Source organism: Pristiophorus japonicus, chromosome 7, assembly GCF_044704955.1.
Source record: "Pristiophorus japonicus isolate sPriJap1 chromosome 7, sPriJap1.hap1, whole genome shotgun sequence".
Classification (NCBI taxonomy): Eukaryota; Metazoa; Chordata; class Chondrichthyes; family Pristiophoridae; genus Pristiophorus; species Pristiophorus japonicus.
Window position 1 is genome coordinate 89,292,307 of NC_091983.1, and position 26,313 is coordinate 89,318,619.

General features: G+C 43.2%; 1 protein-coding gene across 2 annotated transcripts in view; it reads right to left on the reverse strand.

The window, feature by feature from the left end:
- The window catches only part of dnmt3ab (DNA (cytosine-5-)-methyltransferase 3 alpha b), a 725,841-nt gene that overhangs the window by 625,769 nt on the left and 73,759 nt on the right, over positions 1-26,313 (reverse strand). For both annotated transcript variants that reach the window (XM_070885120.1, XM_070885118.1), the window contains exon 3: positions 24,868-24,945. In XM_070885120.1, coding sequence (XP_070741221.1) covers positions 24,868-24,945 — 78 coding nt within the window. The remainder of the gene's footprint in view (positions 1-24,867; positions 24,946-26,313) is intronic.

Here is a 26,313-nt window from a genome sequence, read left to right on the forward strand (position 1 = left end):
ACAAGCTGTGAGTTCCTTTTTACACTGGGTTACCTGCAGTGTGCAGGTAACCCTTAGGTCTCCAGCAGCAGCACCCTCTGGTGTACAGGTAAGGTGTGTACAGTATAAGGGTACATTCAGTGTTGCAGAACAGTGTTACATACATCACACAGTAAACAGGCATGCATACACAACAGGGCGCCTGTTGGGCATCGCAACTTACCGAGTGGATTCAAATTAGGCTTGGGCCTCAAGACAGCCACAGCCTATTCACCACTGGAATGGGCTGTTGGCCGGAGCACTCTGCTGGCCAGCTTCCCAAAAATCAAAATCTAGTCTCGTGCTATTTCTGTAGAGTGTGATTACTATGTTAAAATAATCTGAAGGTCCTACTCCTGCACCTACTTTCTATGTTTCTATGTTTAGGTTATGTCAAAAGATGTTAAAAAAATAAGAAGGTTATGCTACAAACTGAAAATTCTGCATGTTAAATATTAAAAAAGGGTAGGATTAATAAGATGCAGAAAACAGGAGAGGACTGCTCAATTGGAAATTTTTATTTTCTCAGCTGTATGTTTGTTTTGTTACGCTTCAGAGCACAATTGCTCTTGCAATCCTTAAAGGGTTTAAACTTGCTGGCTCCAAAATTATAAATCCCACGATCCATCACCAGAAGTGCAGCAGTGTGGGACTTCCCCCACCAATTGGCCCCAACACTCATCCTGCTAGAAATAGCGAAGTCACTTGACTTTAATACTGCTGGGCAAGGACGCAAGCCAGAAGCGTAAGTTCCACCAGCAATTGGTGCAGAGCATCCGGGAGACCCAGGAAGTCATTCTGAGGTCACGCTGCAGGATTTAAAGCTGGACTGCTCTTAAAGCAGAAGCACGGTGCAGAAATAGCTCCAACAGAAGAGCAGCAAATGTCTCCAGAGAGTGATATAAATATTATTTCATCCCTCCAGTGGTCTTAAAGCAGGACCAAAATGTAGCAATCTGAAGACACAGCTTTAACAAGAGCTGGTAAGAAGAGAGTTTCCAACTGAGAGACTGAGTGGTAGCAACATTCTAAAAAGTGAAATTCAGCACAGGAGAGATGCAACATTGGGAAGTGTCGTCAATGTAGAAGCCAGAACCATGTGGAAGGAAGTGATGCAATTAGTGAGTGGCAACTTTCTAACTCCCAGGACCCCTCTCCAGTTCAGGAAATAGTTAATGATCTCATAATATCAGTAAGGGCAAGTTTGATGGCAGTAAGCTGCTGTTTGTCTAATGTTTCAATTTTACAGACAGAGGTAAATGGTAACCTTAAATACAGTAACAAACATAAGTGTATAACCCTGTTAACTAAATGAACAGTACAGACTTCTTTATCACGAAGTAAAGTGTATGACTATAGAATCCTGAAAGACTTGCATGCCAAATGAAGAAACTCTCTAAGAGAAGTCATGAATCCTCCAATTGTAAATAAAGACACAGGGGGTGAAATTCCTCTGCTGTGTGCCTACTGTTAGCGCCTCCCACGAAATTGCACGGGAGATAGCGGAGGCGCGAATCCAGCAGCGCCACACCCTGCTGGTAGCACCCCTGCTGCTGCGCCTCTGGCGATTATGTCATCACCTTGTGCGGCGACTTCTTTTCGCCCCATGGCGGCCCACTTCTGCCCCGCGTCAGAAATTGGGCAGAGCCCCATGAGGCCGCCGCGGGCAATGCCCGTGCCAACCTCGCGGGTCACAAACCGAGCCGCACACCCATCGCGGGGCGAAAGTTAAAGGTGCGCTGCGCCGCAAACCGCCATCTTCTTTTTTTAAATCCACTTATCAGTCGGGTTGTTGTCCAATGCTTTTGCGGAGTCCGGGCCACAATCATTCAGCCCAGCACTCCATTTCGGTGCTGGGCTGCGGCCATGGCACCTCGCCTCCCTGGTGGCCCAGTGGAGGCCATCAAAGGGCCTGCAGAGCTTGCAGCGTCCCTACCATTTAACGGAAGGGATTACATCTGCTGACTGGCCCTGCTAAATTTGCGGTGGAGCACATTGACCTGAAGCAAGCAAGTGCCAGCACAACTATCGGCGCAGTGTCCATCTGTCACATGCAGTCAGAAAATTTGGCACCTGGCTGCCTTTGCAGATTGAGACTGTCCAGGCCATCCCACAACCCCGTGCAACATTCCCTCAGTCCACTGTGTAAAGAGGCTGATCTCAATATTTCTTTCTAAAATAAATGTTGCCGTATTTTCCCTGAGCTGGATCCCGCTGATGTGGCACACTACCACCCATCTAGAGACCACTATACCTCATTTCTCTCCGTGTACGAGCCTCCAGTTCAAACTGGGCCTGACTGAGCTGTTGAAGTGAAAACTTCCGGTGTAGGGAGTCCCCATCCCCGGGGCCGCCCTCTTGGCACCATTTCCTTCATAAGGGATCGTCAGAGGTTCTGTCCCTTAACAGGCTGACCGGGTCTCGTCTCTCCCCCCCCCGCCCCAACCCTGGCCATTTTCCAGTGGGTTCTGCTGGACTCCTACGAAAGGTACGTTGGGAGCATAACACCAATCATGTGCCTATTATAAGTCTAGAAACTTTCCTTGATCAAGTCAACCTATGGTAAGTATTGTTCCCACATAAATGAGTCTTCATTAGCAAGAAAAAAACTATTCATAATGCTGCACCCATTCACTGATGTTTCATTAATGGTTGAATTATTTTTTATTACTTAAGTCATACTGCACATGTGTACCCTTTGGGGTTACCAAAGGTTCAAATTTGAAAATTTACAATTTAAACAATAAAGAAAATTGGAGTGATGGTGTGAGTCCAACAAATCCTTCAGGAGATTCAGGGCCATTGTGAGCATTCATTATTGAAACAATTCATTAAATACTTGGGCCTGATTTTGCATGGTGAAAGTGGCTGTTATTCCTGACCCTTAGATTGTCAGGATGTGTTCGGAGTGCCCCAGCTTGTTCGGATTACATTTTTCAGCTGATCCATGTCAATTGCCTAGCTAATGACTACAAATACCCTTCAGGGTTTCTTTTGTTATTAAATTGAGGTCAGTGGACCTCTGTGAAATATGACCTCAAGGATCACATCAAAACATGTCCAGAGATATGCCCAAACCAACTTGCTCTACAGCAAGACGATTTGGTAATTCTGTCAATCAATTCTTAATCAGCAGGACCAGAATATTAAGTCATGAATCCATTTATAGAGAAAATATGACAATTCTGACTCTGTGTGAATTACCTTTTTACTTCAAAAATGCTTTTAATAGTAACAATCGCAAGTCTCAAAAGTCAGTGAAAGAGTTCCATGCCTGTTTCATTGCTGTATGATAGCATTGAAGGTTACTTTCCGCTTAATGGAAAGAAAATGGTTTCCCATCCAATCAGGAATCCAGTTTTGTGATGAGGATCTTTCATTTTACATTTCTTTTCCCTCCTCTCTTTGTAAATTTATTTTCTTAGTTTCCCAGATTCCTTTCTCCCCACCCCACCCAGCTGTGCATCACTTCCCATCAATCAAGCAGATTACCTCTGCTCTGCTCATGCTGTGAAACAGGAATTACTGGGGGTTATTTTAATTTAACCCGCCCGGTGAGAGGTTTCCTGGAATATGTCGGCTGCCTGTTTTACACCCTTCAATGGAGAGTAAATTCGAGCGGGTGTAAAATGGGCAGTAGAACTGATCCTATCAATTCCAGCCGACAGGTTAGGTTAAAATCTCTCCACTGTCTCGCCCACCACACATTCTACATGTCCTCCGACCTAGTGAATGGGGAATTGCAATGAAGAAACCATGTCCGCCCAGCCTGTAGTACTGGTGTCTTGGAGGTGCAAGTCATGACAAAAACAGGACAGCAGTTATATGTTTTATTCTTAGGTCTAACTTTTTACCTTCTATTTTTTTTCCCCTCTGCTGTTTTTCCTCTTTATCCATTTTCTTATCAAAGAATGACTCATGCTGGGACATAGGTGCTGGAAGGTCTATGGTACCTTTGATAAGTAGCCATCGATCAGTTGTACGGTTGGACAGTTAGTTTTGCCGACTGATTGACAATGGAAAAGATGAAAGTTATGCCTGGTTCTGTCCTCTCCCGATGGCCATACATTTGCGGAACAGTGATCAGAGATTCGGGGCTCGAAATTGCCCCTTTTTGCGCTGCCTCATTAGCGCCTCCGGGGGGCACAACACACTTTTTGCCCTACTGGCTCCCAGGAAATTGCCCGGGAGTTAGCGGAGGCACTGTTATGGCAGCGCCGCACCCCACGGGTAGCATCCCGGCTGCCGCGCAACCGGTGATGACATCATCGCCGTGCGTGGTGACTCCTTAGCACCACTTGCCAACCCCTTTCTGCCTCACAGCGGATATTGTCCCTTGGCCCGTGAGGCTGGTGCAAGCAGGTATCACGCCAGCCTTACAGGTCACAAAACGGGCCGACATCCGCTCGCGAGTTGAAGTTAAAGAGAAGGTCGCCAGCGCCTCGCGTGCCATCTTGAAGGTTTTGCCGACTGTCTGTTCGACTCCAATATTTGTACCCAGCGTGCAGCCCGGCATTCCGTTTGGGGTACCGGGCTGCAGCCCCGGTACCACGCTATCCTGGTGGCCTCGTGTGCGCAGCGGCCCTCCCCTTTAAGCAAAGGGGAGGGGCATCTAAATATGTCAGTGCTACGTAGAGCATCCGCGTAGCACTGCCGATCGTACCCCTTTAGCGCCGCTGCCCCCCACCCCCACCCCCCAAGAGGAAGTGGAGCGCGCGAGATTGCACTCCACTCCCTCTGAGGGGCAGTAAGACCAATTTCGGGACCAAGGCTGGTCTTCCGTGCCGGGCGCAACAAGTCCCGCCCTGAGCAGGTTACCGCCCCCAATCGGGGAGCAGGGCAATTTCATCCCCTAAAAATCTGAACAATTTTTCCCTCCCTAGCCCAGTGAAATTGCGGAATACCGTTTCATTTACCTTGCAGCACTACCACTCAAATCAGGGCTGTTACCAGTGCCAAGACTGCAAGATAAATACAGCACCAAAGTGCTCGTCCTATTTATAAAGTGATTTTCACAAAAATTAATTTTAAATTTCATTTCGCTAGCAAATCTTAGGCCTTGGGAGGTTTTCAATTTTCCAGATTAAACAATATCTCAGGCTCTGAATAAAGCTTCCTGGCAATCCTGTGTAACCTCAGTAACATGTGAATTAAGTTTACTGTATTGCATCCACTGTGTTTTAATACAAAGCTTCACTGGATGGGTAAATCTGGTTATGTATAAGTGAAAGAAAATGTGCTCTGCTTTCTGGCACGCGGCCAGTTCTGAGCTAGAGACAATGGAATCTGCAGTAGACATTGGCAACAGACTTAAAAATGGACATCAATCATAATCCTGGCACCACACCCAAAATATTTCCAGTATTTACACTTCATGTTACTTTATTAATGTACCATTGATTAATTTTTAAAAGGTATGAAAAATTAACAAACTGGAAACGTGTGTAGTGTCACACAACAGTCAACATCCCTACGAGTAGGATTGAGAAGATTTTAGCAATTATTCAAAATGTACTTCATCTGCGCTGAGCTGAAAGTTGGTTATAAACACATGAATGTCATAGTAGTTTGAAAATCTAGCAATGCACAATTTACTCAAACCTTTCTCATCCCTCACACACTAAAATGTTAATTAAATCAACTGTTTTAATCAACATAATAATTAGGTCACATGACTAAGGTAATGTGAAGAGGCAGATGTAATGCGTCAGAAGAAAACAGATCACTAAAATACAATACCTAAGCATAACACCAATTATGTACCCACTGATCTGGAAACTTTCCTTGGTCAAGTCAACCTATGGTAAGTATTGTTCCCACATAAATGTGAAAAGCAGCATTTTTATTATTTTCCCAAAACAATCAGATTAAATCTGCCAAAACGGTTTGAAATGCACAACCTGCCACACTGACAATTCCCAGCACACACACTTTCTAAAGCCAGGAGATCATTTAATTTCTCGCTGCATCTCTTGTGCCACTAAAAGTGTCAGTACAGCAGCCTAATGCAATTTATATTGGTAAAGCATATATGTGTGCTTTTTTCCAGATTAATGCAGGTTAATGCCCTAAGCCCCCGATCGAAAAAAAGCCTTGAAATTGTGAGTCTGCAATTTTTTTGCGACAGCAAAATTTTTCTCAATACTGAATGTTCTTGTCAGTATATCAGCTGGCATATGAGAATGCAAGCAGGGACAACTGGAACTAAGTCTGATGAAATTTACCTTGCTGAGCTGCGTGGCGAAATTGTACTGAATATCATCAAGAGAAAGATGTTCTATTGTTTATTACATATCAGCAATACTGGTTCAGTCATAACAACTTTCACTTATATCACATCTTTGATGTAGAAAACAACCCCAGGCACTTTACAGAGGTGGTGAGAGGAAAGAACAAAATAAAATAAGAAAAATAGGGATAAAGGAACGAAGAGGTGGAGTAGTTTAGGGAATTTTAAATGGATGGAAAGTCACTGGCTGGGGATGTGCAACTTCCTGAAATGTGCCTCTGGTGAGCCCTGGGCATGCCAAAGCACAAAATATCCCCTAAAGTCATCTACAGGGACTTGTCTTGCTATTAATAATACTGCTGTCATAAATTATTGTTTTTGGGGTGGCGATGGTGGGGGGGGGTTGATAATTGCAGTGTTACAAAGGACAAATCATTAATTTCTTGACTACACCAGACCATTTGCACAGAGAAAATACTGACTTGTTGCCAAATATTCTCAAGTACAGATGTTTCTAAAGGATTTGAAATATACTTAAATGTTGCATGAAATAACAATAATTCTCAAGGCTTACAACTTGTCCTATAAAAACATTGTAAAGTTCTAAAATGTAGTACAAATCTACTGTATTTTAAATGGAGTTTGAAGATATCTTGCACACTTTTATAAAGGTAGAGAATACAGAACCAATTAGTTACTGCTAGGTATACAATATAAACTATAGATGTAATTTTTAAGACTAACTCTGTAAAATGTTATTCCAACCCAATCTTTATCACTCACCTTAAATATTCTTCCCTTTTTCCTCAATCTAAGGATTTTTTTCTTAGGGTTTAAAGATTCGCTGCCTCAGAGTCAAACCCTTCTGAGCTCAGACTTAAACAAATTGACTTATTTTCATTGAAGCCTTGCCAACTAGTCTCTAATTGCACAGGTCACGATCTACTGAGGGTTCTGCAGTTTCATCATCATAGGCAATCCTTCGAAACGAGGATGACTTGCTTCCACGCCGAAAATGGATGAGTTCACAGGTGTTTCAATCATATTCCGGATCCCGAACTACATCCTGAAGAGTGGAAGATGCCTGTGTGTGGATTTTTTAAATATGTGGTGGCCGTTGCACACCAGCCACTACACGGGCTTGACAGAGCTAGGTCTTGGTCCAGTGGCAAGGATTACCCAAGACGACTGGAGACCTGCTCTGCTGCACGGACCTAGTGCGCACACATAGCGCAGTGTGGGCTGGTCCGTGCTGCCCCTGGGCCCTCACCTCTGCTGGGCCCCGAACCTTCACCTCTCCTGTTAAATGATAAACCTTCTGCTGGATTGCTGCCTCACATCTAAGTAACAGGAAGTGCCCCAAAATATATGCATTTAGAATTAAATTAATAGTTTAAAAATAATCAAATGATGACATAAAAACATACTAAAAGATAAACTCAGCTATTTAATGGGCTCAAAACTGCCTAGGAGTTGCTCCGTTTTTTTTGGAGCAACTTGATTTTTCTGGAGTATCTTAAAAATCCCCATTTTGCACATTCAATTTTCGCCAGTGTAAGTGAGTTAGTTAGGAATTTTTTAGTAGTTTAGTTTTTTTTCAAAAGCGGGTGTTACCAGCCACCCACGTCTGTTTTGGCCATTTAGGCCACTTTGGACAGCTAATAGTTACTCCAAACTAACTTAGGCCAGAGTATGTGGCCACACAGAAAACTCTTGCGGAGAGTTAAGAAATCAGTGTAGATAGGTACTAATGACTTGACTAAAGAATGTGAATAAGATCAAACAGCTATACAGGACATCATATGACAAACTTCGCAAAGATAATTTACTATACAACAGAAGCATTCATGGAAGCATAAACTACAAAAATAAAAGAAGTAAAGAAACAAAATATATTTACATAATTTTTTCAAAATATCCAAATAAAAAAAGTACCTCCTGCTCATAATTCATATGTAGGAAAGTATTTTCATCAACAGCGGTTAAGGAAAGTCTTGAGTAAGCTCATTAAAATTACTGGCCACACAGTTATCACACGCCCCGCCCTGTCCAGGATCAAAACTCCCCCACTCCCCTCGGATCAAAACTCTCTCCCCCACCCCCGGATCAAACTTTTGAGATGGATTTCTAAATAGACAATTCTACCTGAACCTTTGCATGGCAATGTCCTCAAGTCTTCAAGTTGTGTGTAGGATATTGACATAAAGTGGCAATAATGTAGGCAGCCAACAAAAGAACCAAGTGCTTTAGAAAAAGGCAGGCTTCTCTCGTTACTGTGTGGCAGGCCACTCGGCCCGAGATAGGGGCAGGACGCATCGGGTCCCGCGCTGCAGCACGCATCATCATCATCATCGGCAGGGCTACTGCAGATGCGCGAATGCTCTAATGTGCTGCAGACAGCTGCCGGCACTGTTTCTCGCGCAGGGCCCTAGCTCCACCCCCCGCAATCGACTGGCCAGGCTGCGCCAAGCCCCAGGAGAGTAAACAGAGCGTCCAGAATCCGGGAGATCTTTTTGGTGTCGTTTTCAGTCTACGAAGTCGGCACACCTCTGGTGAGTGTGCCGAAAAAACGGGTGGGCCAAATTTGGGCCCTAAATCTTTGTTTGGTTCGCAAGTCCCTAAACATAATAAAATTTGAAGAGCTTGACAAGTCGGGGATTCTCAGAATTCAGCTGCATACCTGACTGCTTGTAATGTTGGCATGAAAATGAAAATGGAAGTACATGCCTTGCCATTTTAATTCTCCGCCCCGCTCCCACTCTCACCTCGGCCTCCTACAATATTCCAATGAAGCTCAACGGAAGGTCGAGGAACAGCATCTCATCTTTTCATTAGGTACTTTACAACCTTCAATATCAATTTCAACAACTTCTGATCATAACCACCTCCCATTTTTTTGGATAGCAGGTGCTGTTGCCATTTACAGCTCCTTTAGATCCATCTTTTGTTTCGTTACTTTTCCCATTACCACCTCGTTTAGGTTGCACCATCATCCTTTTTGTCATTTAATCACTCCTGCCTTCCACCCTATCACAGATCTTCCTTTTTGTTCTTTCCTCTCATCCTTCCCCCAAATCCCTGTCCCCGCCTTTCCCTAGTTTTATACTTACTTATAAACTGTAAATCTCGAACTTCTTCCATTTCTGATGAAAGGTCATCGACCTGAAACATTAACTATTTCTCGCTCCACTATGCTGTCTGATCTAGTGTGTATTTACAGCATTTTCTGTTTTTATTTCCAATTTCCAGCATCTGCAGTATTTTGCTATTTTGAATGCCTTTAATCTGTTTGTTAATGATGGCAAATTAGAAACACTGTAATTATTTGCCTTTGAAAGCAATTGACTTTTTACATGGCTGAGAAAGAACTGCTCATAAAAACAATAATTTTACTACACAAAAGATTAATTTCTCCAAATAAATACTTACAGGCCAGTGACATGGTTGAGGCTTGTTCCCAATTGTGAATTCAAACCCAATGACAAAGCCTTGGCTTTTTTTGAAATAAAATATCAATAAAATACGATTATTATTACATTCTATAATTGTGGCTGTTTGGTTAAAGTATACCACCATTATCACAGTACATTAAAATGATTTGATGGGTTAATCAGCATTAATAAGCTGTCAGTGCCTTTAGTGATGCAACCCAATGCTTCAGATGATACATATTTTATTCTCTATCATACTCATCTTAAACTCAACTTTGTAAACTCCTTTTAGAGAGCACTTTAGATCTGAAATGCATTTATGCTTACTGCAAATAATACAATGCTGCTCATGCTCTTTGCTTCAAAAAATAGCTCCAAGCCAAACAACCCTTGGAGCCAGGCTTATTAGCTGCTATGTGAAATATATTTACTTTTCTCCCTCTCCCTCCCCCTTCTTTCATGTAGTTGCAGACACCTTGCTGGGTAAGTTCCATGGGATCCTAGCATCCTCCAGAACCTTGAGTAAATGGCTACTATTTATATGTAAGCCTTAATAGTGAGTGCTCACAGGTTGTTTGGCGGCAGTGGCATTGCAGCCAAACCTGATTCTGACCTCATCTGTCATGCACACATGCGTGCTTCCAGGAGGGTCAATGGATAGCAATTAAAAGCAAGAACCTTGGCCAAACTTCATCTCCCTGACTTATAGGGATTGATGCTAATTATAGCATCCCTATCGTGTCACTGGCTGAGATCAGCTAAGTCAGCACAAACCAGGGAAACTTCAACCTTCCTAGCCTGTATCACTCACCCACTCCCTGGATAAGCTTGGGGAGCCGTTAAAAATTTCCAAAGCTAACAATCTCATATTGCCAGGCGTGTAAGGTATATTCTCCCAGAAAGCAATGCACAATAGCATATTACCACGAGAAGTGAGAGGACCTTGTCTATTAACACCACTGCGGCCTGCAAGTATAAACAGTAACTCTCTCAAGGGAGAAGTTGCTGATTATATCACCATTTTGAAAATATTCTCATGAATAGAATGGTATATTATTTCAAAGAAACAATGAGATCAGAAGTTTCCTATTTAAGTAACATTCAGGCATTGTGACATTGATGTCACTGCGTCATCAGTGTTTACATTATTGGTGAACAGCCAATGTTAGGAAATTACAATAGAATTTCAAGGTCCGTTATGATTTTTACAAAAAACAATTATGGTGTTTCGAGTGTGTAACCCATTATCAGAATCTGATACAGTACTCTGATGAAGGGTAAATACCCAAAACATCATAACTTGCCTTTTCTATTTACAGATGCTGATCTTAGGTGGGGGTTGAAGCCAATGGTTGAAGTAGTCATGCATAGACTGTGCATGGAGTGGGCCATCCTGCCCAGAATGGCCAATACAACAAGCTGATTAATAAAAACCCGACAAGACGAGTGTAGTCTCTGGAGAGATGCAAGCACAAAGATGGCTGACCTTAACAAATCAAAGATAAGGATTATAGTACAGTTTTGCTTATCAAACACCTTTCACAAGTATGGCGCTACAAAGTATGCCTCCATAAACTGTAAATTATCTTGTGCTGACGCATGATAATCACAAGCAAAAGGCTAACCTATGCATGACTGTCATGAGAGAATTAGGGTGCTGAATGCATACTGCCTATATCTATGCTGCAGTATGAGAGCGATACAATAAGCTTGAGTATGAATCAAACTGTGAGCATCAAAAATTCTTCAAGGTGCTTCACACAAGAACTCCTTGTAACACAACCTATTTGTATGATGTGTGTTTTTTGGTGTCAGGCAGAATCATAGAATCATAGAAATTTATGGCATAGAAAGAGGCCATTTGGCCCATCACATCTGTGCAGCCAAAAAAAGAGCTATCCAGCCTAATCCCATTTTCCAGCTCTTGGCCCGTAGCCTTGCAGGTTATAGCACTTCAAGTGCACCTCCAAGTACTTTTTAAATGCGATGACGGTTTCTGCTTCTATCATCCTTTCAGGCAGTACATACCAGACCCCACCACCCTCTGGGTGAACAAACATCTCCTCAACTCCCCTCTAATCCTTCTACCAATTATTTTAAATCTATGCTCCCTGATTATTGACCTCTCTACTAAGGGAAATAGGTCCTTCCTATACACTCTATTTAGGCCCCTAATAATTTTATTCATCTCAATTAAATGTCCCCTCAGCTTCTTCTTCCAAAGAAAACAACCCCAGCCTATCCAATCCTTCCTCAGAGCTGAAATTCTCCAGTCCTGACAAAATCCTCGTTAATCTCCAATATACCTTCTCTAATGCAATCACATTTTTCCTGTAATGTGGTGACCAGAACTGTACGCAGAATTCTGGCTGTGGCCTCACTAGTATTGTATACCATTCTAGCATAAGTTCCCTGCTCTTATATTCTATGCCTTAGCTAATAAAGGCAAAGGTCCCGTATGCCTTCTAAACCACCTTATCTACCTGTCCTGCCACCTTCAGGGATCTGTGAACATGCACTCCAAGATCCCTCTGTTCCTCTACACTCCTCCATATTCTACCATTTATTGTCTATTCCCTTGCCTTGTTAGCCCTTCCCAAATGCATTACCTCACACTTCTCTGGATTGAATTCCATTTGCCACTTTTCTGCTCACCTGACTAGTCCATTGATATTTTCTTGCAATCTACAGCTATCTTCCTCACCATCAACCACAAGGCCAATTTTTGTATCCTGTGCAAACTTCTCAATCATGCCCTTTACTTTGAAGTCTAATATATCACAAAAAACAAGGGACCTAGTACTGAGCCCTGAGGAACCCTACTGGAAACAGCCTTCCAGTCACAAAAACACATGTCAACCATGACCCTTTGCTTCGTGCCACAGAGCTAATTTTGTATCCAACTTGCCACTTTCCCTTGCATCTCATGGGCTTTTACTTTTTTGACCAACATGCCATGTGGGACCATATCAATAGCCTTGCTAAACTCCATGTCGACTACACCAAATGCACTACCCTCATCAGCCCCACTCATTACCTACTCCAAATATTCAATCAAGTTAGTCAGACATGACCTTCCCTTAACAAATCCATGCTGACTACCTTTTCTAAATGACAATTTATACTGTCCCTCAGAACTTTTTCCAATAATTTGCCCACCACTGAGGTTAGGCTGACTGCCCTGTAATTGTTCGGTCTCTCCCTTTCTCCCTTTTTAAACAACGGTACAATGTTAGCAGTCCTCCAGTACCAGAAAGGATTGGAAAATGATGGTCAGAGCCTTCTCTATTTCCTCCTTTGCTTCTTTTTAACAGTCTGGGATACATTTCATATGGGCCTGATAGTTTATCTACTTTCAAAAATGCTAAATGCCTTAATATTTCCTCTCTTGCTATGTTTATCCTATCTCATATTTCATACTCTTCCTCCGTAACTACAACGTCTGCATCATCCCTCTCTTCTGTGAAGACAGACACAAAGTATTCATTAAGAACCATACCCACATCTGCCTCCACACACTGGTTACCTTTTTGGTCTCTTAATAGGCCCTACTCGTTATTTAGTTATCCTCTTACTCTTCATGTATTTATAAAACATCTTTGGGTTTTCCTTGATTTTACTTGCCAGTATTTTTTCATGCCCTCTCTGTTTTCCTAATTTCCTTTTTAATTTCACTTCTGCACTTTCTGTGCTCCACCAGGGTTTCTGCAGTATTGAACCCTCAGTATCTGAAAAAAGCTTCCCTTTTTTCCTTCACCTACCCTGTATGGTCCTTGACATCCAGGGGGAATCTAGATTTGGGAGTCCCACCCTTTTTCTTTGTGGGAACATACTTGCTCTGAACCCTCACTATCTCCTCAGTGACCGCCTCCCACTGCTCTGACACTGATTTACCATCAAGTAGCTGTTTCTAGTCCACTTTTGCTAAATCATATCTTAGCTTAGCAAAATTCGCCTTTCCCCAATTGAGAACTTTTACACCTGGTCTTTCTTTGTCTTTTTACATAATTATGCTACATATAATTGAATTATGATCATTACCCGTTCCACCTGTCCAGCTTCATTCCCTAAAACTAAGTCTAGAACTGCAACTGCCCCCTCTCTTGTTGAGCTTGCTACGTACTGGCTAAAAATGTTCTCCTGAATGCATTTTAAGAATTCTATGCCCTCTATATCTTTTGCACTAATTCTATCCCAGTTAATATTTGGGTAGTTGAAATCCTCTACTATGGATGACCTGGGGGAGGGAAAGCTTTATGACTATTTTACCTAAATTTGCAAAATCTCATGTCTACTTAATTACTTTTAGAAACATAGAAAATAGGTGCAGGATTAGGCCATTCGGCCCTTCTAGCCTGCACCGCCATTCAATGAGTACATGGCTGAACATTCAACTTCAGTACCCCATTCCTGCTTTCTCGCCATACCCCTTGATCCCCCTAGTAGTAAGGACCTCATCTAACTCCTTTTTGAATATATTTAGTGAATTGGCCTCAACAACTTTCTGTGGTAGAGAATTCCACAGGTTCACCACTCTCTGGGTGAAGAAGTTCCTCCGCATCTCGGTCCTAAATGGCTTACCCCTTATCCTTAGACTGTGACCTCTGGTTCTGGACTTCCCCAACATTGGGAACATTCTTCCTGCATCTAACCTGTCTAACCCCGTCAGAATTTTAAATGTTTCTATGAGGTCCCCTCTCATTCTTCTGAACTCCAGTGAATACAAGCCCAGTTGATCCAGTCTTTCTTGATAGGTCAGTCCCGCCATCCCGGGAATCAGTCTGGTGAACCTTCGCTGCGCTCCCTCAATAGCAAGAATGTCCTTCCTCAGGTTAGGAGACCAAAACTGTGCACAAAACTCCAGGTGTGGCCTCACCAATGCCCTGTACAACTGTAGCAACACCTCCCTGACCCTATACTCAAATCCCCTCGCTATGAAGGCCAACATGCCATTTGCTTTCTTAACCGCCTGCTGCACCTGCATGCCAACCTTCAATGACTGATGTTCCATGACACCCAGGTCTCTTTGCACCTCCCCTTTTCCTAATCTGTCACCATTCAGATAATAGTCTGTCTCTCTGTTTTTACCAGCAAAGTGGATAACCTCACATTTATCCACATTATACTTCATCTGCCATGCATTTGCCCACTCACCTGACCTATCCAAGTCACTCTGCAGCCTCACAGCATCCTCCTCGCAGCTCACACTGCCACCCAACTTAGTGTCATCCGCAAATTTAGGACAAAATGCTACAAAATGCAGGGGAGCAGACAAGAATCTGAAAGAGCAGAATCCATTGACTCCTTTTGATGAGGCTACCCAGAATACTATTGAGTATGAAAGCATTAATGGAAATGGGTAGTTGAAGCTGGGGGCCTCTCCCAAACTCAGGGTGAGTACCCTCATGTTCCTCCTGAGCCTTGTTCCCTCACCCACTCAGTTAATGGCACATAGGCATACCTTCATCTCTAGTAATCGCTCACACAGTATATTGTAATGAAAGTACAGCCTAAGGGGCTTATTAGATGCGGTTTAGTGACATTTGCATCACACATGCCAGGCAATGACCATCTCCAACAACAGAGATGCTAATCATGTTGACATTCAGCGGCATTACCATTGCCAAATCCCACCATCAATATTGACCAGAAACCTAACTGGACCAGCCACATAAATACTATGGTGACAAGAGCAGGTCAGAAATTGGGTATTCGGCAGCAAGTAACTTAACTCCCAACTCCCCAAAGCCTTCCACCATTTATAAGGCACAAGTCAGGAGTGTGATGAAATACTCTCCACTTGCCTGGATGAGTGCAGCTCCAACAACACTCAAAAAGCTTGACTCAATCCAGGACAAAGCAGCCCATTTGATTGGCATCCCATCCACCACCAGCACACTGTGGCTGCAGTGTGTACCATCTACAAGATGCATGGCAATAACTCGCCAAGGCTTCTTCGACAAAATCCTGGAACTCCCTCCCTAACAGCATTGTGGGAGTACCTTCATGACACAGACTGCAGGGGGTCAACAAGGCTCAAGGCCAATTAGGGATGGGCAATAAATGATGGCTTTGCCAGCGATGCCCACATCCATGAATGAATAAAAAAACACAGGCATATCCTTGCCTCAAATAATCTCACACACAGTATATTGTAATGAAAAGTACAGCTTAAAGGAACTTATTTGATGCAGCATTACGATTTGCGTTCTCTTTCTTTTCATAGACCGGCAAGAGAAAAAGTGATTGCAAAGCCCATGTACTGAGCAAGGTGTACCTCACCAAGCCCGGTGTTACTTTCATCACTTTTATAAAGCATCAGCATAGCTACACATGCCTTGGAGGATGTACACAGTGAGCCTGAGAATGTAGAACTGGATGAGAAGTAAGTGGTGACAGCTAAAATAAAAGGTACCCGCTACCCAGAGGACTGGCACTGATTCTGCCTCTGATGCAATGCCTATAGATCTGACCTCACAAAGCCTGTCTTGGAGATTGCTGTTTAACAAGATTATCCACATGGGTTACTTGTGATTGCAAAAAATCTCCTTTAAAGTCTGGTGGTGAGGAGTATGAGGAGTTTCCCACACAGATTTGTGCAGGAACAACAACAACTTGCATTTATAAAATGCCTTTAAGATAATAAAACATCCCAAGGTACTTCACAGGAATGTTATCAAACAAAATTTGACACCAAGCCACATAAGGTGATGGTAGGACAGGAAGGTATGTTTTGAGAGAGGCAGCGAGGCGGAGAGGTTTAGGGAAGAAATTCCAGAGCTTAAGCCCTCAGCAGCTGAAGGCATGGCCACCAATGGTGCAGCGATTAAAATTGGGGATGTTCAAGAGGCCAGAATTAGAGGAGCGCAGATATCTTGGAGGGTTGTGGGGCTAGAGGAGATTACAGAGAAAGGGAGGCCATGGAAAACAAGGATGAGAATTTTAAAATTTTAAAATCAAGGCACTGCTTAACTGGGAGCCAATGTTGGTCAGTGAGCACATGGGTGATTGGTAAACAGGACTTGGTCCTGGTAGCAAAGTTTTGGATGAGCTCAAGTTTACAAAAGGTGCAAGGTGGAAAGCCGGCCAGGAGATCATTGAAATACTTGAAACAAGAGGTAACAAAGGCATGGATGAAGGTTTCAGCAGCAGATGAACTGAGGCATGGGCTGAAGATGGACGGAAGATGGTTGAATTGCAGATTATTTAATCAACAATAAAAACTTGCATTTATGTAGGGCTATTAATATAGAAAAACATCCCAAAATACTTCACAGAAATTAAGGAACAAATACTTACTGAGCTAATGGAGGCTTTTTCAAAGAGATGGTTTAATGAAGGGTCAAAGGAAGAGAGAAAGGTGGAGGGGTTCAGGAGAAGAATTCCAAAATGTGGGCCCATGATATCTAAAGGCACAGCCAACAATGTAGTTTAACACTTAAATGGGTTGCCTGGGTGAGGTTTAATGTTAAATATTTGGTTTTAAAATAATTATACACATTGTTAGATTGTGACAGAAAGCACGTGGTAGCTTTCTCAAATGGTCTGTAATTTGACAGAAATTGTAAGCATCACAAGCTGAAGGGAGGCAAGATCCACAAGAGGCCAAAGTCAGAAGACAGAGTTTGGAGTGGAAGGAGGGTTATAGCACTGGAAGGATGGTGTGGTCAGAGAGATCAAGGAGAAAAAAAGAGGGACAATTCACAATGATCACAGTCACAGAGAATATTGTTTGTAGAGACAATTTAGATTTTCAGAGATAGGCAGTTAAAATACCTTGGAAAGACCATCACAAAACAGCTAAACATATCATTACAGTTTTTCCAGAGATGATAGAATGAATAAAAGTGAGAAAGAAAAAAACATTTAGCCCAGAATTGGTCATTTCAAATTACTCTCAATGTTTTTTCAAAATTTTCAAGTCTTCTGAGTTTAGATAGGAGATGGAAAGCTCAAAAAGCCATGTATTTATCAGCAGTATTCTCTGCCAATTTAGGCAGTCACTGCTACTGAACACATCAAGATTCAATAGGAAGCACTGCTCACAGGATAAGATTCTTGGGAAATCATGGACAAACAGGCTATGATATTCCATCTATTAAAATTAATGGGTGGAAAATTGCTGGCTGCATACCCTGCAATTTCCCAAGATGTGTTCCCTGTGAGTGTTGTTTTCCACTGCAACAATCCAGATCATTAAATTGCTCCTTGTATGTCCAATGCCTGGTATAGTTAGATTGAAGAATGTGCATCATTCACTTTGTCAATTGACATAAAGTAGAAAGATTTAAAAAAAAATTAGGCCCTGAAATTGTGCTTTGAAATAGTTGTGCGCTAAATGCACTTGAATAAAATTGCTTCCACTATTTTAATGGACACAATAACTGGTTTATTTGAAATTTATTAATGTCTCTATTAAAATAGTAGAGGAAGAGATTTCACATGAATGTGTTTAGCATTCATGTGCAGTACAATTTCAAGGCTTCAGTGCTTTAGCACCGACACCTGTCCCCTAAATAAACCCTCCCAAAGCAAATAGGACTGTGGCAGATTAAGCAGGAATCTCAGGAGATATACATTATCAGTACAAAGTTATGTTACGTTTCAGGGCAACAATGGATAGTTGACACCATTCAGAAATGTGTTACAGTACATGTAACATAAAAGAATTACAAAAGGTAGGTACTGCAAGGAATTCAAGGCCAGAGTGATCGCTTGAACTAGTTTTGATTGCCTGATGGGTCAGAGAATAATTTACCAGACTTTTTCCCCCAAATTGGCCTGGGTTTTTAATCTGATTTTTTGCCTCTCCCATGAGCTCATATGGTTTTTGGGTGGAGTGGAGTGTATTTATTGTGACACACAAGGTATCACAATTGTGTGAAACAGGCGGGATGGAGCAGAGGGTCTTTTCCTGTCCGTCAATGTTTGTATGTTCGTAAGGAACAGTGCTGCTTCTTATTCTAATTATACAAGTTATTTTGATTTGGGCATAATTGGAATGATGTTGAAAGTTTGTTAATCATACTAAATTAGGGATTAGGGCTAACTGAAGAAGAATGTATGAGATTGCAAGAAGACATAAGGGCTAAGTTTCAGCCTGAGTTGCTCCTGTTTTTTTGGAGCAACTGGTTTAGAATGGAGTATCTTAGAAATTGCAATTCTCGGCATTTAGTTTGCTCCAGTTCTAGTCTGTTAGAACAGTTTCAGTTTGGAACAGATTTTTTTTTAATGGGGGCGTGTCCGGCCACTTACGCCCATTTTTAAAGTTTAGGCAGTGAAAACTTGCTCCAAACTAACTTAGAATGGAATAAGTGTAGATTTTTGTACGCTCAGAAAAACCTTGTCTACACTTAGAAAATAAGGCGTAGGTTACAAATCAGGCGTCGGGAATGGGGGGAGGGGGGGCGGTTTAAAGGGAAGTTTACAAACATTAAACACTTCAGTTTTACAAAAAGAGCCATCGTCAATAATAAATGATAAATACATCAATAAATCAACCAATAAATCAATCAAAAAAAAATAATAATAATTTTTAAAAAATCAATAAATAAAACATTTTCTACTTACTGACTGCAGCACCGGGAGTCCTCCAACAGCATGCTGGGACGCCCCCCCCCCCCACCCCCCGTGTGTCTATGTCAGTGTCTCTATCTCTCTGTCTGTCTGTGTGTGTCTCTCTCACTCTCTGTCAGTGTCTGTGTTTCTGACAGCGAGGGGAGGGGGGAGGGGAGATGGGTGGAGGGGAGGGGGAGGGGATGGGGTGGAGAGGAGGGGGGAGGGGGAGGTGAGAAGGGAGGGGAGGGGAGAGAAGAGGGGGAAGAGAGAGAGAGAGAGAGAGAGAGAAGGGAGAGAGGGAGAGAAAGAAAGGAGAGGGAGGCTGAACGGGCCGGGCCCAAGACTTCGAGCTTAGACTTACCGAATTGACAGGTAGGTGGCGTCGGGTCCGGGGGGTCATGAGCACGGGTCGGGGGACGCACGGGTTGGTCGGTTGGGGGGGGGGGTGGGTGGGGGGCGGAAGTCGGTCGGTCGGTCGGGGGGGGGGGGGGGGCGGAGGTCAGGTCGGGAGCGGAGGTCGGTCGGGGGAGGTCGGGAGCGGAGGTCGGTCGGGGGAGGTCGGGAGCGGAGGTCGGTCGGGGGAGGTCGGGAGCGGAGGTCGGTCGGGGGCGGGGAAGGTCGGGAGCAGAGGTCGGTCGGGGGCGGGGGGAAGTCAGCTCGGGAGCGGAGGTTGGTCGGGGGAGGTCGGGAGGAAAGTCGGGAGCGGAGGTCGGGAGCGGGGGTCGGTCGGGGGGGGGGGAAGGTCGGGAGCGGAGGTCGGGGGGAGGTGCATCGGGAGCGGAGATCAGGAGCGGGGGGAGGTCGGGGGGGGGGAGGTCGGGAGCGGGGAAGCGGAGGTCGGGTCGGGGGGGGGGGGGTGGTGGTCCGATGGAGGTGGTTGGGGGGAGCGGGAGTCAAGTCGGGTCGGGTCCCAGTCCGGAGGAAGCAGGAGCTGGGCGTGGGAGGCAGCCTTATACACGCAGCCCCACTGAGGCCATTCGGCCAGGGCTAGGGGCTGCGTGCTTCGGGCCCCTCCCACACAGTTTTGGGCGCCCGGAGCTACTGCACAAGCGTGCCCACTGTAGCGCGCCTGTGCAGAGCTCCCGCCACTGTTTTCAGCGCAGGAACCTGGCTCCGCCCCCCACAGCTCATGCTGCGCAGCGCTCAACTCCAGAGGGCCTGCAGGGAGCTGGAGAATAGGTAAGTATTTTTTAGGCGCACTTTGTGGCGCGAAAATCGGGCGTCCAGGTCAGGCTGTGCCGTTCTAGGCGCGGCCCGAAACTTGAGCCCATAGAGAGAGTAGTGAATGTAGAGGTGTAGTTGAATATAAGGAAATAGGAAGTCGTCGATTTTGAGGGGGAAAAAGAACAGTGAAAGGAAGTATGCCCTAAAGCGTAAAGCTCAAGAATGAAGGAACAGAAAGATCTAGAGATGCAGATATATAGATCTTTGAAGGTGAAGGCTGCAGGCAGAAAATCCCATAAAAAGACAAATGAGATTCTAGGTTTTATACATGGGTCATAAAAAAAAAGAAGTGATGTTGGATTTCTGTGAGAACAGATGGGGCCGAAATTCAGTAGCGCCAGAAAGCTGGTGCACCTATGAGTTTTTTTCTGTTTTTACCGCATGATGTGGCCAGATGATCGATTTTCAGAATTTTTTCAAAGTACCAACGGCAGTCGGTCATAGTGGGGGTGGGAGATAGACAGGAAAGCAGGCTGAGGGGCTGAATTTGGGTCGGGACCAGGACTCCACCGTGGTGGAGTAGTGGTGACATCACAACGCATTTGTGTCACCACGTTCCCTCCCCTCCGTTAAAGGGTAGAGAATCGGGCACTTTAAATCTTCGGCCACTGGGCCACCAGGGAATGTTTTGGTCGGGCCAGGCTGAGGGGGTGCCAGGCTGCCCGTTGGCGGCCCGGCCGAACCCGTGGGCACTATCTTACCGGCCGGGAAGTCAGCCGGCAAAAAGAAATACATGGTGACCGCGGCAGTGGGCCCTCCCCTTGAACGGCCACCATGCTGCCGGGCCGCACACACTCCGGAAAAGGTGCACCGACAGAAAAAGCTATTGGGGGCATCGTGCGGTGGGGCTGCAAGTTTTAGACCTGAATTTTGGTCGGTGCATTTTTTAGGTGAGGGAAAGCGGTAGTGCGCATTCTGATGACGCGCTTGCGGCGATCATCAGCATCGGGTGGTATTGGCCCCAGGTCGAAAAATCCCCAACCTGAATTTGGGTCAGGTCGGCCAGTTGACCACAAAGCGACACCCACGGGATTCCGACGAATGGTTGCCGCAAACGAACAGTAATGGGCCTTTTTGAGACCCTGAATTTCAGCCCCAAGAAATAGGAGCAGGAGTAGGCCATTTGGCCCCTCGAGCCTGGTCCGCCATTCAATAAGATCATGGCTGATCTGACCTTGGTCTCAACTCCACTTCCCTGCCCTCTTCCCATAAACCTCGACTCCCTTATCGCTAAAGAAATCTGTCTATCTCCACCTTAAATATATTCAATGACTCAGCCTCCACAGCCCTCTGGGGTAGAGAATTCCAAAGATTCACGACCCTCTGAGAGAAGAAATTCCTCCTCATTTCCATTTTAAATGGGAGACCCCTTATTCTGAAACTATGCCCCCTAGTTCTAGATTCCCCCGTGAGAGGAAATATCCTCTCTGCAGCTACTCTGTCAAGCCCCGTCAGAATCTTATATGTTTCAATAAAATCACCTCTCATTCTTCTAAATTCCAATGAGTATAGATCCAACCTGCTCAACCTTTCTTCATCTCAGGAAACAACCTCATGGACCTTCTCTGAACTGCCTCCAATGCAAGTGAGACATTGGTTAGGCCACAATTGGAATAATACATGTAGCTTTGGCCACCCAATTACAGAAAAGATACAGAAAAACTCACCAGAATTATACCACAAATGAAAGGTTATAAATATTAACAAAGGCTCAAAGAATTGGGGCCTTTTACACTGTTTGATGATGATGATGTTTGGGACAGGCTGTATGGTGCAGCCGGTCTTTTCCTGTCTGGCTTTTTGTATGTTTGTATGCATGTATGTTGGTTTAATGAATGTGCTTGTACAGCACTAAGCTAAAACATGGATTGAAGGAGGCAACTGATAAATTGTTAGCACAAATCAGAGCCACTTAAAATTCTCTGAATTCCCAGCTTGCCTTTTCCCCTCCATTTTCTCCCTTGCTCAATCTTTTATTAGAGGCACAAAACCACCTCATCTGTACTACACTCTCATGAAACATGAAAGTTAACAATAAACTTATCATCTTTTCTGCAATAACAAATATTTTCATAATTATGAGCTATTCGTAGGACTCAAGCGATTTGGTGCATTGAGTCCCATTTGTTGTTTAGCATTTATATCCCACTAAAACTGATAAGGCAAGTTACTGAAACTAGAGACAATTCATATCTGAACGACTTTAGTGCTTCTTTGCCTACTGGTCCAAATGCTGGTGATTTACGAAATGTATGGCAGTTGTGTGTCTTCTGTGCTCAAGTTGCAGCTCGTCAGTGCTAACAGCTATATAAATTGATCCCTAACTAGAAATGATGCTACTTTCCAAACATTAAAACTGTTTTACAGTTTGACTTAATAATCCTGATAAAGGGTTGAGCAAACCCAAAGCCCAATATATTATGGCTATCACAAATCTGTATCTGAATATAAGGTATAGTTGATTTAATCATTGCATGCATTCTTTCAGACTGAATTTGGAAGATAATGCTGGATAACTGATGTCGGTCAGCTGTTACAAAAAGATAGTTATGGTCGCTACCTCACCAGATAAATCATCTGAATAAACATGCACAGAACTATTCCTAGCTACTGGGCTGCAACCTGGCAAACCTGAGAAGAGCAAGGGTCTGAAATCCCATCAAGTAAAAAGGAAAGCAGAAAATGCTGGCAACACTCAGCAGGTCAGGCAGCATTTGTGTAAAAAGGAAAGCTGTTTTGAGTTTGAAATGAGTATGATGTTTCAGCCAAGTGTTTTTTTAACCTTTTGCTCAAGGATACTCTCTTTCCTTCTCAAAGTATCTCATATAACAGGTGACCCAAGAACTACTGAAACTCATCATATATGTGACTGCTGGAATGGTTGAGCTCAAACTTGTGAGCGCATCGTAAAGCAAGCTACCCCTTTAAGTAATTCTGAAAGCAGTAATTAAAATACTGACATAACCCTGGGAAGCTATTTAGAAAGCCGGTAAAATTTATATTCCGTAAAATAAGTACTTATGAACATACACGCTTTAAAGCCTGCTGCAGTGCTCAAAGGACTATTAAGTGTGATGGTCAGAGTCGAACAAAGAACAAATTCCAGAGAAGTAGCATTTTGCTTTAAACTGTAATTTTTAGGAGTTAATGTTGAGTTAGCTGCCAAATCATATATTTGGGCACAAAGATAAAAGAAGTGCCTGTCTGTCTTTGGGAAAATTAATAATTAGAACTTGGCTAGAATAAATGCATTTAGTTATCTTTCAGGATCATTCAACATTTTCATAAATGTGTAGAACAGTCTAGAAGAAGGTTGGTTCAACACACGTATGGACAACAATAACAAGAGCTGGGCACTGCCAGCTGCTATTGTAACTGTAACTATATACATAAACTTATTTGGCACTGAAGTCTAGTCATATGACTGTTTTAAGCTTTGATCACTTCCATAGATAGCATTTCCAATCCTAAACACAAATCATTGATGTATAACATTAAATGTCTCTCCTGATGCAAGAATAGTGATGATATGTTTCCTGTGTGTCTGTAAAATATAACTACATGGCAAAATTATGGAAATGGGTGATGCAATGAGTTTGCAAATCTCTGGGACTTGTGTATACTCAGCTTTAACACCTACCCTCTCTGTGCAGCAGCCTCAAATGAAAAACATTTGGATGGTATCAACCTGGTTTCTAATGGGAATAGTTCCACAATCTATAATTCAGCAATAATTAGTATTAAACTGGCAACTATATTCATGTGTCAAACTGATTTGCTGGTGTGTGGGAATGGAAAATTTGCAAGGGGCAGATAGGTTTCCTTTGTGCACTGTGTGTAACAAAGTCGTAAATATATTTTTAGAAACAGGGTTAAGATTTTGTTAAATGAAAAACACTGAGGAAATCAGTGGAGGTACTTCTTTAGGATTTAGATTAAAGTACATTATTGGGACATTGCACTGGCCTTTCAGCACCAGACTGGGAAGTGCTTGATGCTGAAACTAGATTCAAAAAGTGGAGTGGGGCTAAGGGGAAAACCTGGAAAAAATTTATGCAAGAAACAATGCTGGTAACATTTTAAACATTAAATATAGATCTGGGAAAGAAAAACTCCCAAGGGCCATATGGAACTATCTTTTTCAAATTGTGTGTCCTGGTGTCTGACTGACTATTTAAGGCAGTCAATTAACCAACAACTGGATTGCATTACAATGAAAGCTAAACATAAAACAGTCACTGGAAAAAGACCGTTTAAAAATTGGATCAGTTGAGGGGAACAAAGGCAGCCACTCGATTCATGTTCTAAAAAGAATGTTGACATTCCATTAGTGCATCCCTACCAGCAACCAGATGACTCACTATATATGAAAATTATGGGACATGTAACAATTGGATCTGTGCTTACCATTGTTTGCTTGCGTTTTCTCCCTGGCCTGCCTCGTCTTTTCTCCTTGTTTCTATTTTTCTCTGGCTGCTCATCATTCTGTATCATAAAAACAAGGTACAGACAACCATATGATTTATTTTAATAAATGATGATGTGGCAGGTTATTAGAATGATCAGCAGGGCAAAAATCTTTGATTTGCCATTTTCATTATGCACTGTAATGGACTCTTTAATTTATCTTTGATTAACATTTTCTTAATTCATTAATTCTTTTTGGCAAACTATTGATTCTGATGGAATTTCTTCCATGATATGAATATTTTTCTCAAGTTGATGGACTTGTAAGCATTCATCTCTAATCTCTCCTACACCAAGCTCCTCAGAAAAAAAGAACATCTCAGTGAATTTTAAAGGATAAGAGAAGGACACCAAGCAGGAATAAAGATTTGGAAGAGGAGGGGATACTGAGGCCACAATAAAATACATCTGGTTCTTTAGAATTATTGGAAGACAGGGAGAGAGGTGGCAAAGCAAAATGGTTTTGAAAGAGTGTTCCAAAGGGTAGAGGCTGAAAGATCAGCCTATGATGGTGGAGTGGAAGAGGTGAGGAACCAGCAGCAGTCTAAAGTTCAAGGAATAGAGGATGCAGGTTAACATATATGGCTGGAGAAGATTGCCCACCGAGAGTGAAGTGAAGCCATAGAAGGATTTAAAAAGGATAAGGAACTTGAAGTTAATTTTCTGGGAAACACAGACTCATACAGCTGGTTCAAGGGTGTGTGCAACTTTGTAAAGGAGAGAGCTCCACCCGTGGATTAGCTGAAGTTTATAGAAGATGGAGCAGAGAGTCCGGTGGGTGGAGCATGTAAGAACATAGTCCTCAAAATGATGAAGGTGTGGATTACGCTTACAGCACTGGAGGTAGTGAGTTATGGATAAATTATGTTGTACTGTGCATGAAAAAAAGAGGTCTTGGTAATGATCAAACATGGGATAAAAAGCTCAGTTCAGGATTGAAGGGAAAGCTAAGATTGCACATCACTGGGCTCAGTTTGCAAGTATCAAGGAAATTTGATGGAGTTGCCGCAAGAAGCCTATAGGTACCAGTAGGGTGATTTTAGTTTTGCGAACATTGAGCTGTTGGATGATACGACTGATCTAGGACTTGATATCAAACAGGCAGTCTAATGGTACAGCAGCAGCATGGAATCAATGGTGCTGCTGGATATTTGGATGACGTTAACAGTAGCTGTCTCCACAGCAATAACTGTCCCCATATTTGTGCCTGATGTCTAAATGAGTGACAATTAAAAGACAAAAGGATGGGGACCAAGGATGGAGGCTTGAAACACACAAGAAGTGATTGTGCGTGTAAGGCAGGAGAAGGCCTTTGAAGAGATGCAGTGATTGTGTTGGGATAGATAGTTAGGAGAACACGGTGACAAGGAGGTGGACCATGACTGA